General features: G+C 29.8%; 1 protein-coding gene across 2 annotated transcripts in view; it reads left to right on the forward strand.

The window, feature by feature from the left end:
• Window positions 1-16,696, forward strand: part of LOC140040002 (CUGBP Elav-like family member 3-A) — a 30,196-nt gene extending 13,500 nt beyond the window's left edge. The window contains exons 4-14 of one of the 2 annotated variants that reach the window (XM_072085612.1): window positions 2,442-2,570; window positions 3,572-3,651; window positions 6,594-6,770; window positions 7,605-7,749; window positions 7,845-7,991; window positions 9,110-9,172; window positions 10,290-10,361; window positions 10,512-10,604; window positions 10,930-11,076; window positions 11,417-11,554; window positions 13,566-16,696. In XM_072085612.1, coding sequence (XP_071941713.1) covers window positions 2,442-2,570; window positions 3,572-3,651; window positions 6,594-6,770; window positions 7,605-7,749; window positions 7,845-7,991; window positions 9,110-9,172; window positions 10,290-10,361; window positions 10,512-10,604; window positions 10,930-11,076; window positions 11,417-11,544 — 1,181 coding nt within the window. In that variant the 3' untranslated portion in view covers window positions 11,545-11,554; window positions 13,566-16,696. The remainder of the gene's footprint in view (window positions 1-2,441; window positions 2,571-3,571; window positions 3,652-6,593; window positions 6,771-7,604; window positions 7,750-7,844; window positions 7,992-9,109; window positions 9,173-10,289; window positions 10,362-10,511; window positions 10,605-10,929; window positions 11,077-11,416; window positions 11,555-13,565) is intronic. The other variant, XM_072085613.1, reaches the window with a different exon arrangement.
• Window positions 16,697-17,158: the final 462 nt, after the last annotated feature.

The raw sequence follows: 17,158 nt of genomic DNA on the forward strand, positions 1-17,158 counted from the left end.
TAAAACATAGCACAAATTCTGAATTGACTTTTACATGAGGTAAAAACATCAAAAGGTAAAAAAAGTGCAATAAAAATACAAATTCATTCATAACAATGTATAGACACATGTACATATACAAAAAGTCAACCATTCATTCATACAAAAAATAAATGGTATCTGTTGTAGCGCAGGTACAGTATTTTTTTTTATGTATGTTTAGTCATTTTCATTTAATTTTAGTTACCACCAAACAACCAAAGTAGTTTGGTTTTAATCAATAATAAAGATATTGATTGCTTGCACACAGTGTGTCTAGTAGCACAACACAATATTTATATCAATATAGCAATTCAAAGTTTTAACTGGAATGTTAAAAACCAAGTGGCATTTAGTTTGTGGACACCAACATTTGATTAATTACAGGTATTTCATTAAATAATAACCGTAATGCCATACTCCTCATTTCCTTTCTAATTTTCTATCCCTTTCTTTCCTTCCTGATCTTCTCACCTTCTTTCCTTCACCTTTCATCTCATTAAAACATCTTCAAACTAACAACCCTCTTCTTAGGGTTGAAGAAGGAACCACAAAATTACCTTTACAAGATTTTACAATTGAAACTAAATATCAATTTTATAGTTTTTATCTTAGAAATAAATATTTGGTCTGACCTTCACCAAAGCAAACAGTGAAACATCTAAATCCACTCGTTTTTCTTGATTAATACAAAAGAAATGGTTTGTTAGTATTTCTAATTAGAGTGGTCTTTATTTAGAGGAAACGGTTATCTTCCTTGAGAGTGAAGATAAATTTATGACGGACAAGAGAGATGCATGAATTCACTTACTGTACAAAAGATAATCACAATCATTAATAACTGTCCATAATTAGCATAAATAAAGAATACATTTTAATGATCTGGCGTTAGAAGTATTTTGTAATTAGTCAGGCGTTTTACATGTGTTAATGGTTTCTTAATATCGTTAATGTGCATCCGAGTTCACTTAGGAAGCATTTTAGATTCAGCTCTTTTAGACTCCATTTAATGGACATAGCATAATAAGAGTAAGAGTCCATCTACACGTCCATCCACAACTGATGGTCATGTTATGTTTTTGATTGTTGAAATAAAATGAATACGGTAGAAAAAGAGGACACTTAATATTGGTTATCCTCTTGGCTATATATTTGCACCTCGTTCGTTTCACAAGAAAATGTTCCCTTTATAGGGATATCCTAAAGATGCAGTACAGTGTCTATGTCAACACCTTATCAGTGGGAATAAATAAATAAATAAATAGTTTTAATATTCATTTTTCTTAATCAAGTTTATTACCTATGTTCCAATCTTTTAAAAAGCTTTTACATTTTCTTCTGTATTACCTTTCATTTCATAGCGTCGTCATTGAAAACAATCGATACATTGACAATGAACAAATTGCGTCATGGCCATTTATGTTATTCCTTTTTTTAACCACCCACCCACTCAACTCATTCGTCATTTGTCCTTTTTGACAATAAATAATAAAAATTATCAATGCCTACTTTGTATATATTTCAATTGCATACCTGGAGGCTTCTAAGATAGCAAATTTAATTGAATTATATATAACGTGGATTTTGTTTTTAATGCAACAGATTTCCAAAACATTAATAAAGTAATATATTATGGTGATTTTTTATTTAATACAAGTTGCAAACTAGTGGCTTCTTTCTATGAAAAAATATCTTTTAACATTTGTATTTTTCCTCTGTATAATCCATCTTCTTATATTCGCTAACTACATCTACCATCAAATTGTACCGGTGACCAGATATATGTAAAAACAAAACATACATGCAAAAAATATATATAGCCAAATTAAGAACTAAAAAAAAATGACTTTTAGTACTACTAGTTTTTTTATGATATTGATACTAAGTTTGTTATTTAGATATCACTAACATTTAATGTTAAATAATGTATGTGATATATAATATGCAGTGCAGTGAAAATAATTCCAAATGGAAAATGGCGGTGGCTCAAGTGGAAAAACAAAAAATCTCTGCAGCGACTGAACAAACCAGAGTAAAATGAATGAAAGCAATTAAGAAATTAATGACATTAACCGATTGTTATCTCCGTTACCATAGCAATCCAATTTATTTATTTCAATTTAGCCCGTAATTACACTGAAAGGAAATAAATATTGTTGATATCGTATTAAAGAATCACGGCACATAAACGTGCAAGCTCATACAATTAACTTGAAAATGCCAAGATAGCAATATTCATCTTCTCAAAGGTCAAAGATCATTTTAAGAATAATTTGAAAATACTATTTCATTACATTTTGTAGAATCGTATTGAAATTCCTGTCGTTGAATTATATAAAACATAACAATACTAGAAATAAAAATAATAATATTGATATTTTTCTTTGATAATATATAAAAGGAATATTTTGTTATTTTTGTAGAGGACCGTAAATTATTTGTAGGCATGCTCAATAAGCACCAAACTGAAGACGATGTCCGAGCCCTATTTCACCCTTTTGGTAAAATTGAAGAATGTACTATATTAAGAGATCCAAATGGGGTTAGTAAAGGTAGGTTTCAAATGTTATATTACATAGCCTATATTAATATGTGAACAATATTGGTTGAAATTGCATCACATGACTACGAGGATCGTAACATACACTACTATGATGCTACCCTAAAATGAGTCCAGACAATAACCCAAGCATTTCCTATGTTCATCATTTTTAGGAGGAACAAAATAAGTCACTATTATAAGCTGTTATGGTGATGATTTAGTAGCTCTATTTATTTCTATGTCCATAGATACTATGTTGTGGTATTATGCTACAGTACAACAGTCAATACCAAACAAAAAAAAAACTCAGAAATAATTGAAAGTACAGTTTATAGAATTTTAGTACAGTATGAGCATAGAGGAAATCTATATCTATATATTTCCTCCATGGTATGAATGAATGGTTTGAGATATTTCGAAAAAAAAAAAATTAAGTGATTTTTAATACTTAAAAAAAATTAATATATGCAAATTTACTTCAAATAAATGAGATTAATATGCATTGATAGAAAACACAAATATATCAGCTGGTATGAAGTTTGTGAATTTTGTCAAGATGGTCATGAGGTACTACTAGTACTGTACTTTGTATTCTACACAGTGTTTTCAGTAATTGTACAATTCTTTCTCTATGATATACTGTATACCAGATACCCATAATCCCGATGAACCCTAGAACCCACATGATTGATACTCAAGAACACCAAACAAACAGAGAAACTTATTGTTTAGTAATTTTAGGAAAGGAAAAAACTAATTATACAAAGTTAAAAATTGTTTTTGAGCTTTGAACCAAACAGCTCTTGATTAACAATTACAGATCAAATATTGCGAGAGATTCCTCACGAATTGCGATAGAATCTCTACATAAAATATAGATTAATTGTCAAGTGTTGTCAAATTCATCTTATTTTTTTTTAAATACCTAATCATACTAATGTGTTATGTTATTATTCATTGTAATTTTGGTTAATGTATTTTAAGTAATTTATTTCTGTCCTTTTTTTTTAGGGTGCGCTTTTGTAAAATTCAGTACTAGGAAAGAGGCGGCTGCTGCGATAAACAACCTACACCAATGTCAAACTATGCCTGTAAGTACACTTACTTTATGTACAATACTAACTCTGCATCAATGTCAGACAAACAATTATTACCAATATAATTAGTCTGTGCATACATATAAGCCCAGTAATGAAAGCTTGCTATTATGACTTACTTGCAATATTGGTTTAAGCCCACACTCCTTGGGTCTAAAGATAATGTAACTGTGTGCGACTAAGCCCCACCCGTTTATTGCTTAAGTATGTATAGACATAGGATGGATGCCCAAATTACTATCACTTTTACAGTAGTAGGGTTTACAGTAGGTGCCTGGTGAACTATACTATTATAAAGATAATGTAACTAATAAGCCCCACCCTTTTATAGTGATTATGTATTTAATTATGATAGACATAGGATGAGTGGCCAAATTACTATGTACTAAAGAGATGATCAAACATTATTTAGTCTAGGTGCCTGGTGAACTATAGATATAAAAAAAAATAAATTATGACACCTTCATTGACCCCGCCCAGCCAAGCATAATTAATAGTATTTCAACAGACATTTTGGTGAAATGAAAATATTGTTAATGCGTATTGTATTCACATAGTAGTGTCGAGTACAATAGAATAGTATATTCTGTTTATGGTAATATATATTGTTGAGACACAATGGAGGTTTGCAGCCATAAATACAATGATAATATATTCCCAATAATTTCATTGATTATCAAGGTTGTAGTGAAATGCAAATTCATTTCATATTCATAACAATAGCTTCATTATTATGTATCCATATGCAGTAGTATTTTCCGTTTATATAATTAAATTAATATTTCCGTTCTTTGTGAATGAAATAGTTATTATCTTCTGTATATATATTTTTATTTACAGAAGCTGTGAGATAAATAATTAATTCTTTATCATTTCTAACTAAATTAAACAATTTTCAGTAAACCACTGGGAAGTTCGAAATTTGTTCCTGTTACTCAAATATATATTATAATCAGCCTTTTCTCATTCTCACAAATGTCCTCATCTTTATCATTTATAAAAGAATGTATTAATTTTTTTAAACAGTAAACCACTGGGCAGTTCAAAATTTGTTCTGTGCCTAATAATCAAATGTATATAATCATTTAAAATATTTACCATATTATTATAGATAACAGAATATTGTAAATTTAAAAAAAAACCTGCATATTGTATGTTAGAGGATGCCATTTTGTGTTTTGCATCATTTTCTTATCAGTAAAATGTTAAGAGGGCAGCTTGAGATATCAGGTTTTGCAAGCTGTACAAAGTGATCTGTTAGATGACCTTAAAGTAGTAGCAGCAACTAATTAACTGTATCTATGCTTTATGTCATTTTCAGCATGTTATAGTAAATCAAACCTATTATTACACTACAGAAGGCAATAACGTAATAAATAAAAGCTAGGCAGCACTTAAATAATTTGTAATAATAATACGTTGTTCTTATATAGCACTTAATGCATAAAGCCTATAAGCGCTTCACATTATTACCCCAGTCATTTGTCATAATGCAACACATAAAGATATTGAAAAATAAAAAAGATATTGAAAAATAAAAAAGATATTGAAAAATAAAAAAGATATTGAAAAATAAAAAAGATACTGAAAAATAAAATATATATTGAAAAATAAAAAATATATAAATAAGATGTTCTATTCTTTTGTAATAACCACATTTGGTAGTCATTAAATTGCTGTTGACATTTGTAACCAATATATATCATCTTTTTTACTTAAACTGAGCAATTATATATGACGGTTTTAAAAATTTGTATTATGCAAAATACTTTACATTATGAAAATTAATGAACTAAATATAGTGGGTTGGATAATACATGGTAAGGGGTCATCACTAAGACAACAAAAGAAGCCATTTTCTCCTCCTTTTTCCATTCTTCTGCTGAATTTGAAGACTGTTATCGACTGTTATTTAATGCATTTTCTACAATAGCTGCATATTATAGATTAAACCATGACCATGGGTAGAACAGAACACAGAAGCAGCAATAACAGTTTAAGAGCATTTCCTAGAGATATCATTACCGGTAATGAAAAGAAAATCAGTCCTAAAAATATTTTTTCATTAATTGAACAAAGAATCCACATAAAAAAATGGATCAATTTTACAAATGAATGTTTTAATTTTATATTTCATCAAAAAAATGAGTGCGCTTTTTTTTAAACAGAAGAACAAAACCAATTTTTAGCACTTTAAAAATAATATACCATGTCATAATTAATAAATTTGCACAAATACAGCACGTAGGCTCATTTTTACGGTATAAATTGTCCGCAAAAAAGATTATATTATTGTAATTTTATTTTATTTCTGTATTGTTTTTATACAGTACTAATGTTTGGCAATATTAGAACCATAATCCATATAGTTTACATTATTTTTTATCAAAAAAAAAAATTTTATTATCCCATGTAGCTATGTTTTCATAAATATTTTGAATACAAATGTCAATATTTATATATAAGCTTTTTTAATAATTTGTTTGATCAATAAAATATAAGAAATACAATATTTCCTATGCACCATAATTGAAGATGGGAATGTTGAAAGATGCTTATGCATTTTCATCTAATATATATTTCTATAATAAAACAAAAATAAAGCTTTTTGTGTATTAATGCTGTAATGACAAAAGTGGGGGCAGTATGATCGCCAAAGTTACATTTAAGCACCTAAGGGACCACTTAACAGGCAGGCATGTTATCAGTTTAACTTTGGATGTTTAGACTTAGAACATGCTTAACAGCCTGTAAAGTGTCTAACCCACAAGCTACTGTACTCTAGATATCGCACAATGTTTCTAATAATTAAAAGTCTTCCTTTTCACAGTTAGTAAAATAGTTATAATAACTTTAGCATTTTATTAAATTCGCTATATTTCTTAAAATGAACATTCTATTTGGTTTTCATTTTACTTTTTATATTTTTTTTGCAGGGTGCATCTTCTGCAATTGTAGTAAAATTTGCGGATACCGAAAAGGAAAGACAGATGCGAAGAATGCAACAAATGGGCGGAGCTTTAGGAGTATTAAGTCCTATCGTAACCACGCCCCTTTATCATTACCCAACCACTCCTACCATGAGCCAGGAGACCCCATTAGCTGTGTATCCAGTAAGTACTCTATGGATTAGTGTCATGATTCAGAATGTGTTAGAGCTTGGTTGTGATGTCTTCTAATGCCTCAGATTTTTAAATACTTCCCTCTATGATTGGGTGTATTAAATAAATTTATAGCACCCTCTATCATTTGGTCACAATCTCTCGGTATTTCATTTTTCCAAGTTCAGACCGTGTTGGTTTCATATGAAACATACCCATGGGTTTCAAATCTCCTCTCCATCCATTGTTTATTAGAAATAGTGTTGGTGGTTATTATCCAATTTTGAATATAGATTATACAGTATTTGATGATAATCTCTTTAATTATAGACCCATTCTACAAGAGAATTAGCCAACATTTTAAATGCAGTAAGAATGTCTATTTTTGGTCATAAATCATTCATCTTCATTGGGTTTACCCATAATGCACTTTTCATTTCAAAATTGCACAAAACTAATTTGATAGACTCCTATGTGTTACGAATATATCTAACTTCAAACTTGTATCAGAAAATTAAAATCTAGCTTGGGTGTACAGAGGTGATGCAAAAATAGTGTTCTGGGGTTTGTGGGTTTGACTTCCAACTGAATATTACATTAGTATTAGGAAAATTTACATTGGAGTAGTAAAAAACATCTGACCAAGTAAAATTTAATCACAAAAGAATTATTTTAGCATTTACCTTGTGCGGCGTATGAAGCAACCAAATATGACCTCTTTACCAGTTAAACTTTTTCGAAAATATCACTAAATCATTTATTCTTAGTTTATGATTTTATTTCTAAAATGTTAATTTATTTAGATTTTATAAACATTTTATTTATCATAATATTTACTCATTGCAGCATATTCTTCCTCAACAACTAATGGCGCACGGTGGAACGCCGTACGTTGCCGTGAATCCAATGAGTACGCTGTCTGCACAAGTACATCAAATGAACACAATAGCAACACCAAACGGCTTCGCTACTGCTGTTGCTCCCTCTGCAGGTTAGAATTGCGTATTTATCGCTTCTAAAATGTATATGTAATCATTTTTTTTGTTTAATTTAGTGATATAGTAAATAATTGTGTTTATTCAACAGCTGTAGCTGCTGCAACCGGTCAAGCTACTATCAACGGTGGTACTCCAAGCTTGCCCTCACCAACGGTCCCAACATACACAATGGCAGCGCAGACCAACGGTCAAGCCACGGAGCCGATCTACGCTAACGGCATGCAACAATACCCAGGTATGAAACCCACCTGAGCATAACTATGGAATATGTTTAAACATGTTGTAAATGTAGCGTGTTAAATACATTAATCATGTTGTTGAAAGGTCAAAGGTCATAAAGTAGCGGGCTAAGTATACCTGATGAATTTGACTTTGCAATGACATGATAATGGAGCACCAAGTGTCATCATTATGCGTCTAATTATTTTCTTGCTGGCTGCAAGTAAGATCTTTGGTTGACGTGGAAGCTGCTGTAGCTTCTTTTGTCTCGTCGTCGTAACATGTCCGATGCTTTGTTGTTGTAATTGATTGATTTTAACTGGATTCAGTAGCATGAGCTTTACACCAAATTTGTCACCTTCTGATTGGAAATGAATCTGCACTGTGGTTATCCGTCAAAGAGTCTCTTCTGAACATTTCCAAACAAACGCCTGTCATTGCTCGTAAACATCGCCAAACAAACGCTTTTAAACATAATTAATGCTGCCGAACATTGCTATGCGCATGTGCAATCAGGAAATGCCTGTATTGTAAATTATGCATTCGTTAACTAATGAGCTGTTTAATGTCTTGCCTGCTAGAGACCTACTTGATTTTAACAGAGTTGAACATTAATTGCACCCAAATGGGTTGCTTAATGCGTTCCCTAAAGTGTTTGGAATGTTCTCAAGTCACTCTTTGCTATCAAAGGGACCTGATTGACTAGTTTTTTCTGTCATCAGACATATGTTTTTTTATTATTGAATCTTGTATCTTTTGTCATGCATTAACTGTCAATGTAGATACAAAACCAAAATGTGTTTTGATAAAATGACGTTGCTTTCAAGTTGGTTTCCCAAAACTAACACTTATTACTAAAATACCTAAATCATTAACCACTACTCTATTGTAGTTCCTATTTTAAATTCTTGCGAAATACTAGTTGGTGAAAAGTCAATTAAAATTTTAAAATGTTTATTTTTATTTCTTCTTCTTCAGTATTTTTATCACATTGTGATGAATTATTATTTTAATTTATTTCTACCCTGGTGGTCTCTAATAATATCATCAAAAGAAAATATGAATATTAATAAGGGTTTATGTCAGCAATTATTATTATAATTGTATCATGATTTGTTTTTTTTTCAATATAAGCTTCGGCGTCGTCAACAGCAGAGATCCTACAACAAGCCTATACTGGACTGCAGCATTACACTGGTTAGTTCCCAAACCCAGATTCCAAATTCAAATCTAGGCTTATCAACATTTTAATGTTGATTAAAAAAAAACAACCAACCAAACTCTTGAACGAAGAGATCAATATATTCACCAAATTAATCTTATTCTGCTGCTACATTTATCATCAATTCATCTTTACAAAATTATCAATAAACTTTTTTTTGTGATTTACATTTATTCAATTATTATCTTTTATTTCTTATTTTTACAAAACAAAAATAAGAAATCTTAAATTTGGGAAGTAATGAGTTATTTGTAATTTGCACTAATTTATGTATAAAGATTGATGGACAAAACAATTTGTGCATGTATTGTGATACTTTAGGGCAACAGCTAAATGTCGATCTGAAGGATGCCTTATTCAAAATCAGCATTATTAATAAGTATACGCATTGCTGCGCTATTTGCTTTTTGTTCTTATTTCGTGTTTTGTTTGTACCTTATTTGGGATTACAATGATTCATTACAAGTATCTTCTAAAGAAAAATTCTTTTTCGCTAATTTAGATTATAATAATTACAGATAATGATACCAGGTTAAATTTTGCTGCTGTCTCTGCGACTCGTATATTTGTCACCATATACTGTATGTCCTCTTCATTTGCTGGTTATTTTTTTGTTTTAGTGATTTTTTTATGTTGTAGTCTTAACACCATGGTTACTATATTTCATGCATCATTGGTCACGCCCATATCAACTTCCTTTAAAACCAGAAGTTCATTTTCTACCTCAAACATTGTATTTGTACTCTGTAGTGAACAATGTATGCATTATTGATTAATATTGGTTCTCGCCGTATTCAAGAGCATGTCAAAGTTCAAGAGTTTGGTGTAATGTTTCCTTAAAGTACATACAAAATATTGTATTTATCCTTATTTTTTGTGCCTTGTGTGTTAACATGTTTACATATTTTTAAACAGTATGTTGTTAAAAAGTTAAAACTATATCTCTATAATACTCTATTAGTAAACAAAATCAGGTTTTTAATTAAAATTGTATGATTTTCATGTGAAATAAGTCCAACTAGGTTTGGTCGTACATTTTCTAATACCTTAAAGGTATTCATGTTTTATTTTAAGGTGCCTTCTTTGCTTCAGCTCAAGCCTCGGCGACCTCTGACCCTCTACAGCCGTACACAGCCATGACACAGTTTGCCGGCAATCACATAGGTTACTATTTTGTTTATGTTTGTTATATTTCCAATTGCTGTACCAATCAGTGCACTAGCATTGAAAGTGCTTGCAGAATAAAGAAAGAATAAACAAATATTCAGTATTCAGAGGAGATAAGCCATTAACATAATTTTAATTTGTATTTAGCTGCTTATCCTGCCAGTATGTATGGACAGATCTCGCAAACATTCTCATCTCAGCAGCAGCAGCCACCTGTGATTGCGGCACAACAAAGAGAAGGTAAATTTAAAATAAAAGTAAAGCAATTCAAAACATTATGCATATTTATCGGTGCTGACAGATAGATCGATAGATGTTTACATGAACATTTTGATCTTCTCTGTTGATTGTCTACATGTCATAGTTCATGAGATGCCTGAAGTTGAACACAACATAAACACTAGTAAAACAAAAGCAGCTACTAACATGACATACTGCACCAACAATAATGCAAAATAATTTATTTCTTGAAAATTTCCGATTCATCATGCACAGATTCAAATCATAATAAATATATACATATAGTTTTCCATTATTTTAATTAATTTGTGATGTTTGTTTTCAGTTGGCCCAGAAGGATGTAATCTGTTCATATATCATCTTCCTCAAGAATTAGGAGATGCTGAATTGATGCAAATGTTTCTACCCTTTGGTAACATCATCAGTTCAAAGGTGTTTGTGGACAGAGCCACAAATCAGAGTAAATGTTTTGGTAAGTCTCGTCTTGTACATTCAACAGTCCTCCGTTCTTGTAACAGAAACTGCCCATCGATGAATTCTATATTGTAAGATAGAACATTTGTCACTATTATATCCTATACAAAATGTGAAGCAGAAACAAACAAACTGTCTTTCATGGTATATAATCTATATATATAATTGGAACAGCGACTGTGTAACAAAACTAATTCCCGAATGTATGCACACGCTTATGTGTATTTGCCTCTCTTTACATGATATAGAAAAAATGTTTACTGTATATTGTAAAAAAATATTCATAAAATCTTACCATAGAATATTAAGGTTTTTTAAATAATAATTGTATTTTGTAGGCTTTGTGAGCTTTGACAACCCTGCCAGTGCTCAAACTGCCATCCAGAACATGAATGGATTTCAAGTTGGATCTAAGCGCCTAAAGGTGCAGCTGAAGAGACCTAAAGACTCCAGCAAACCTTACTAACTAAATACAGGTATTTAAAATACTACAGTTTACTTATTTTACAACTACAATTATGTTGGTGACTGATATGTCAACAAGCACAATATTTCTTGCCTAGCTTACCTGGATAAACCAACAATTGCCCATTTTTTTTAGAGGGAGGGCTTTTATACAAAATTTTTTATAGAAGCCATCTTTACTTTTGTCAACAAAATATGTATTTAAGTATCTTTTAGGTAACTACAATTTGGCCTGCTACTAGAGTTGACACTCTGAGAAATGATTTTAGAAATTTTAGAATTTAAGTTAGAAGCACAAAATGTGTGAGCTAATAGTTCTGTCACAACCACAAGTTAGGTTAAGTTAACCACTAGGAAATTTTAAATGAATGGAATCCAACTAAAGATTTTATTATGATTAAAATTAAGAATTTTGCAACACATTATTTAATGAATGTTTGTCCAGTTGTCATGTAATTTATGTTTGTTTTTGTCATCAAATAAAAGAAGCTGTCAAATTTTAAATGTTTTTCTTTGTTTTTTACAATTGAATCATTGAATTGATAGAAGTAGCTTCTTCTTAATGATAATGGATTGACAACAGACTACTACTACTTTGATAGTAGTAGCTCCTACTCCTACTCCTACTCAGTGTTGCAACTTGTAAGTTGGGACAATTTGGGCATTTTGGTGTTTTTGTACACTTTTGTGCTAGAGCTTGATTGTGATGTCATCAAACTGATGTTGTAATGTAAATGGGGATAATGTTATATACAGTATTGTCTGAGTAGTTTTTGCATTGGTAAATTATGTCAAATATATATCTGGCTGAATTTTTGATGGGTTTTATACATTTTTTGTAAGCTCCAAATTTTGATAGATCATTCGTTTTTGTTGTATATAAATGTTTACAAGTTGTTTACTACACTTTCAACATCAAAAACATGTCATTCAAGTGTTAGTTCACTTTCTACAGGAAATATGAAAATAATACAATATATATTTATATTTTTTATATATATTTATATATGCATTTTTATGTCAAAATTATATACAAGTATACACATGTATAGATGCATATTTGAGTGATAAATTTAAATATTGTTTGTTGTTGGGAATTTTGTCGGGAAGGGAATACTAAATGGTAGGAAGGGTTTTTATGTTATATTCCAATTTCCCATTTAGTATGTTAAATAGAATTTGTTGAAATTAGTGGTGTAATATCTAGTAAAATAAAAAATAAAGTTATCATGCATGAAAGTTTGGAGTTGTTTTGGAGTTGTTTTTTGCAGCTCCTTATTTGATGGGGTATCTGGTAATAGGCTGGTTATATATGTTGAACAATTATTTTGTGTTTTTGTTGCTGTGAATTATTTTTCTATACTGTATAAATTTCATTTTCTGTTGTGCTTTTACTTTTTACACATTTCTTAACTATTTCTCCTTTATATCTATAAAGTATTATTTAAATCCAATAAATATATAAAACATTAAATTTTAATTTATGTTTTTTTTTTATTCTGGTTTTTGACAGTTAATATTGATTGTATTATATGCTGGATCCGCCCCGGTTTAGTATGGCCTTCTGGGAAGGACTAATGTGTATCTTCACACAATGCTCTCAAATACATTTTTGTTCATAGTTTTAAAAAACATTTTTTTGGTGAGGGATTAATGAACAAGAAACTGCAAGTGGTTTGCATTTCAATTAAAATTTAAAAAAAAAAACCAAACAGAATTTTTAAACTATTCCTCTGTTTGGTCCTAATGCTAAAATGAAATAATGATAAATCATTAATACAATTAAAAATAATAAATTAATAATAAATAATAATTAAACATTGTTACTTCATATAGATAATATGTACACATATTATCTATAGGCCTACTACTTTCTTTCATTTCTATTTCTCTTTGTTATATGATAACCAGTGGCAGAAAAAAACTTAGGTCTATCAACTGTGTTTTGTTCTTCCTGTTAACACATTTTAGTCTATATAGACTTTTAGTCTTTATCAAAATTAAATATTTTGTTTCTTGCAGAATGAGAGGGAGGCGGCAGTAGAAACAAGACACAAAATAGATAGACATACAGACAGACTGGTTGCAACATGTACTGATTGCTTCTTTAGAATTCACACAAGAAGATTAACGAGAAAGAACAATGTGGTTATATAAATACAAATAATTAAAATAATATTTTGTTTCAATTTATTTCATATTTAGACAGAACTTACAAATGTTACTTAAAGTTCAAGAATATTCTATACTCATCTATTTTAAAATGTTAAATAATTCAGTATACCACAAAATGTATAGAATTCTCTTCATGAATTTTGTCTTTTGTGAGTTTTGGTTTTATTTAGCGTCGTGTCCTGAATTTATATTTACCTCCTCCGAGATGATCAGTATTTATAAATAATTTATGCTTAATTTATTCAGTTCATTTATTTATGAATTTATTTATTTCCTTTACAACAACTTGGTTGTTACTAGGCTGGGCTATGCTGCAATATATAAGTTATTTATTCTCGTTTTGTTCTCAAAATATACCTGGGAGATATGATCGGGTGAGTGAGTAAGGAAGGTGCAATACATCCATTCCATGTACTAACTAGAAATAGCTTTTAGAATTTTACTAGTCACAATGCTGGTGGTATTGTATTCAAAGTATGTATATATCTGATATACATGAGGACCAACTAGGTATTCAGGGATAATATGGGCTACCTGACATAAAAAAAGTGCACTTTCCTGAAATGATCATTCTTCTTTAAACTTCCAGACACGTTGATTAAAGAAAATATTTAAATTAAGTTTAGTGTGCTTAGTTGAATAGTCCACCTTCTGTATCATTCCAAACTGTCAATAAGAATTTATCTAAAAATAGTTTGGGAACAAACAAAAACATTTCTAATATTTTAAAATTGTCAACATTGTATTCAACTATTTGATTTATTAGCTTCAATTTTAACTTAGTAAAGAATTTAGTTGATTGAAGTATGTAACATGATGAATGTTAATGATGATAATATACTATTTATTTATTTATTTTACGGGTTGTATGTAGCCCAAGAATGTTGTATATAGAATGCACTCTACTTTAAAAATGCATGAACTATCTCAAGGGTCATTTGGGGTCAACTTTCTGTTACTTGTCAACTTTTAATCGTGCTTTCTATTACATATGTTTTATACAATTTCCATAAATGCAAAGCAATAATGTGTTTTTGTTTGATATTTTGAAATCGACTTGTAAATTTTGTGGAAATATTTTGCGAAATCGTGAATGGACATGATAATCCAAATGTGTTTAGTTGTTTTTATGTTAACATTCATCATTTCTGTAATGTCTATTCATAGTGTGATTGTAACTATTGTATGATAAATGAATACCATCTTTTTATCACAAAGTATGTAACATAATATAAATTTATGTTTATTGATCTTAGTAATGATGTATGGTTGTGAATACTTTTTTTTTATTGGTGATCGTAATCAAAATAATTTCATTACCATTGCTTTCATTTTATGAAATAGTTGTGTCAGAAATGAGGTAACGGGCAGAGGCTTGTTTCCCAGGTTGGACAACTTGCCCGGTTTGCTTGCCCATCATCTGTCATCACTATTTCTTTCATTTCATAGATATTAACCTTGAGATAGTTCATGCTGTATGTAAAATACCATTGCATTATTTAATTTTTGAGTATATTATATATATACTCACCATCTGTATATAATCATAAAGCTAATACGTAGTAGAATAAAGATTGTAGTCGTCACTCACTACTTAGAAATATACTAGCCATATTAATTATTAACGAATATTTAAGAGAAAGTAAAGTAGTTTAAGAAAACATAGATTTTCACAATATGCTTTAACTAACATTATTTTTTCCGGATCATATATCCTCGTTAGAGAAGAAATAAGTTTTACATTGTAAATTTAAGTTTAATTAATGAAGAATTTAAGGGATGCATGTTAGTGATAGTGGTAGCCTCGGCACTGCGGCCCGGTTACTTAATGCTTGCCTATTGAATGCCAGCAATGTCGTTCAGTTTCCCTACCCTGCTTCATGTGTATCTTCAGGGAATTTTGAGCATTTTGCATCAAAGAGGGCTCTCCAGTTTGCGTAAAACTCCTGTACAAATTTTTATCAACCAATAAAAAAAATTAGTATACAGAAACAGAGACGAACATTTATTTTTGGAACAAATAAATTGTACAGCTAATTGTTTTTCCATATTTAAGTTTGATTTTGATGATGATAGTGTGTTATCTGGTCTTGTTCAAAGTCTGTGGTAGTAGTGGCTTGGTGATTTTGTCAAATTAATGTCAAATTTTAATATGTACAGATATCATATGTATCCTCATTATATACATCTTTTCACCTATGATTTCAATGCAATAACTACATATTGTCAGAATAATGATTATAAATAATAATTTATTTAATATATAACTGTAAAAGTTATGGTAGTATAGCCATACAAGTGTATTTTGTTGTTTTTTTATTTTATATAAATTTATATTCAAAGTACTGAAATGTATAGGTGAAATGAAACACATTGTATATTTATTTTCAAACACATTTAGCTTCTACATATTGGGGTTAAATTGTGTGCACATTGTCGGCTCTTTGTAGTGGATTTGTGTAAGTAACCTATGTGTCTCATCACATAGCGAACATCTTGGTTGTTGGAAAAGTTTGGTCATGTTGGTTGTGCTCACTATGTTTTTGTTTAAACATTTAATTGTTTTGTACAGATGGACAAAGATTTTGATACTCTACTTTTTTAAACGCCTACAAATGTGTTTTAACAAACTGAAAAGCCCTCTTTTTATGTTTTGCTCAAATCTATATAGAAAAGAATTTGAAATATTATAGAAGATTATAAAAAAAATATGTAGAATTAAGGAGCTATTTAAACAGAAAGTTGATTCAGAAAATTGAAAGAATGTATTAGAAGGAAGATGTGTAAATGAAAAGATAAACTTTAGATAAAGTTGAGAAGAAGAAAGTTATGAATGAATTTGCAATAAATGCACGCAAGAAAATGCTCTTCTCTTACTTTATTTTCTATGAATTTCCCTGTACTATTTTTTTTTAAAGGCCAAAATATCAACTTTTTAAAATTCAATCATTATGCAATAAATTAAATAATAATAAAAGGGTCAAAATTTGGTCATTTTTCAAAAATTTCATGAAAGAACGACTCAACTGACACATTTTTCAAAAATGTGAACACCGTAATGATATTATTATTGAATATTCTCCCTCTTAAATTAATACTTAAAAAGTAAAAATACAAGAAACATGAAAAACAATTTTCGAAAATTTCCCTGTACAGGGATTTTAAAAAAAAATTGCCATTTTTCGAAAAAACTGGTTACTATAATATAGCACAATTTACATGCACAGAACCATTAGACGACTCTGCGCATGTTTATTATGCTACAGTAACCATTTATGTCAAAAGTAACCACTTTTGACATAAATGGTTACTATAGCATAATAAACATGCGCAGAGTCGAATAATGGGTTCTGCGCATGTTAATTGTGCTATAGTAACCATTTATGTCAAAAAATAAAAGGGTCGAAAATCGGCAATTTTTCAAAAATTTTACAGGGATT

This window comes from Antedon mediterranea, chromosome 2, assembly GCF_964355755.1.
Source record: "Antedon mediterranea chromosome 2, ecAntMedi1.1, whole genome shotgun sequence".
Classification (NCBI taxonomy): Eukaryota; Metazoa; Echinodermata; class Crinoidea; order Comatulida; family Antedonidae; genus Antedon; species Antedon mediterranea.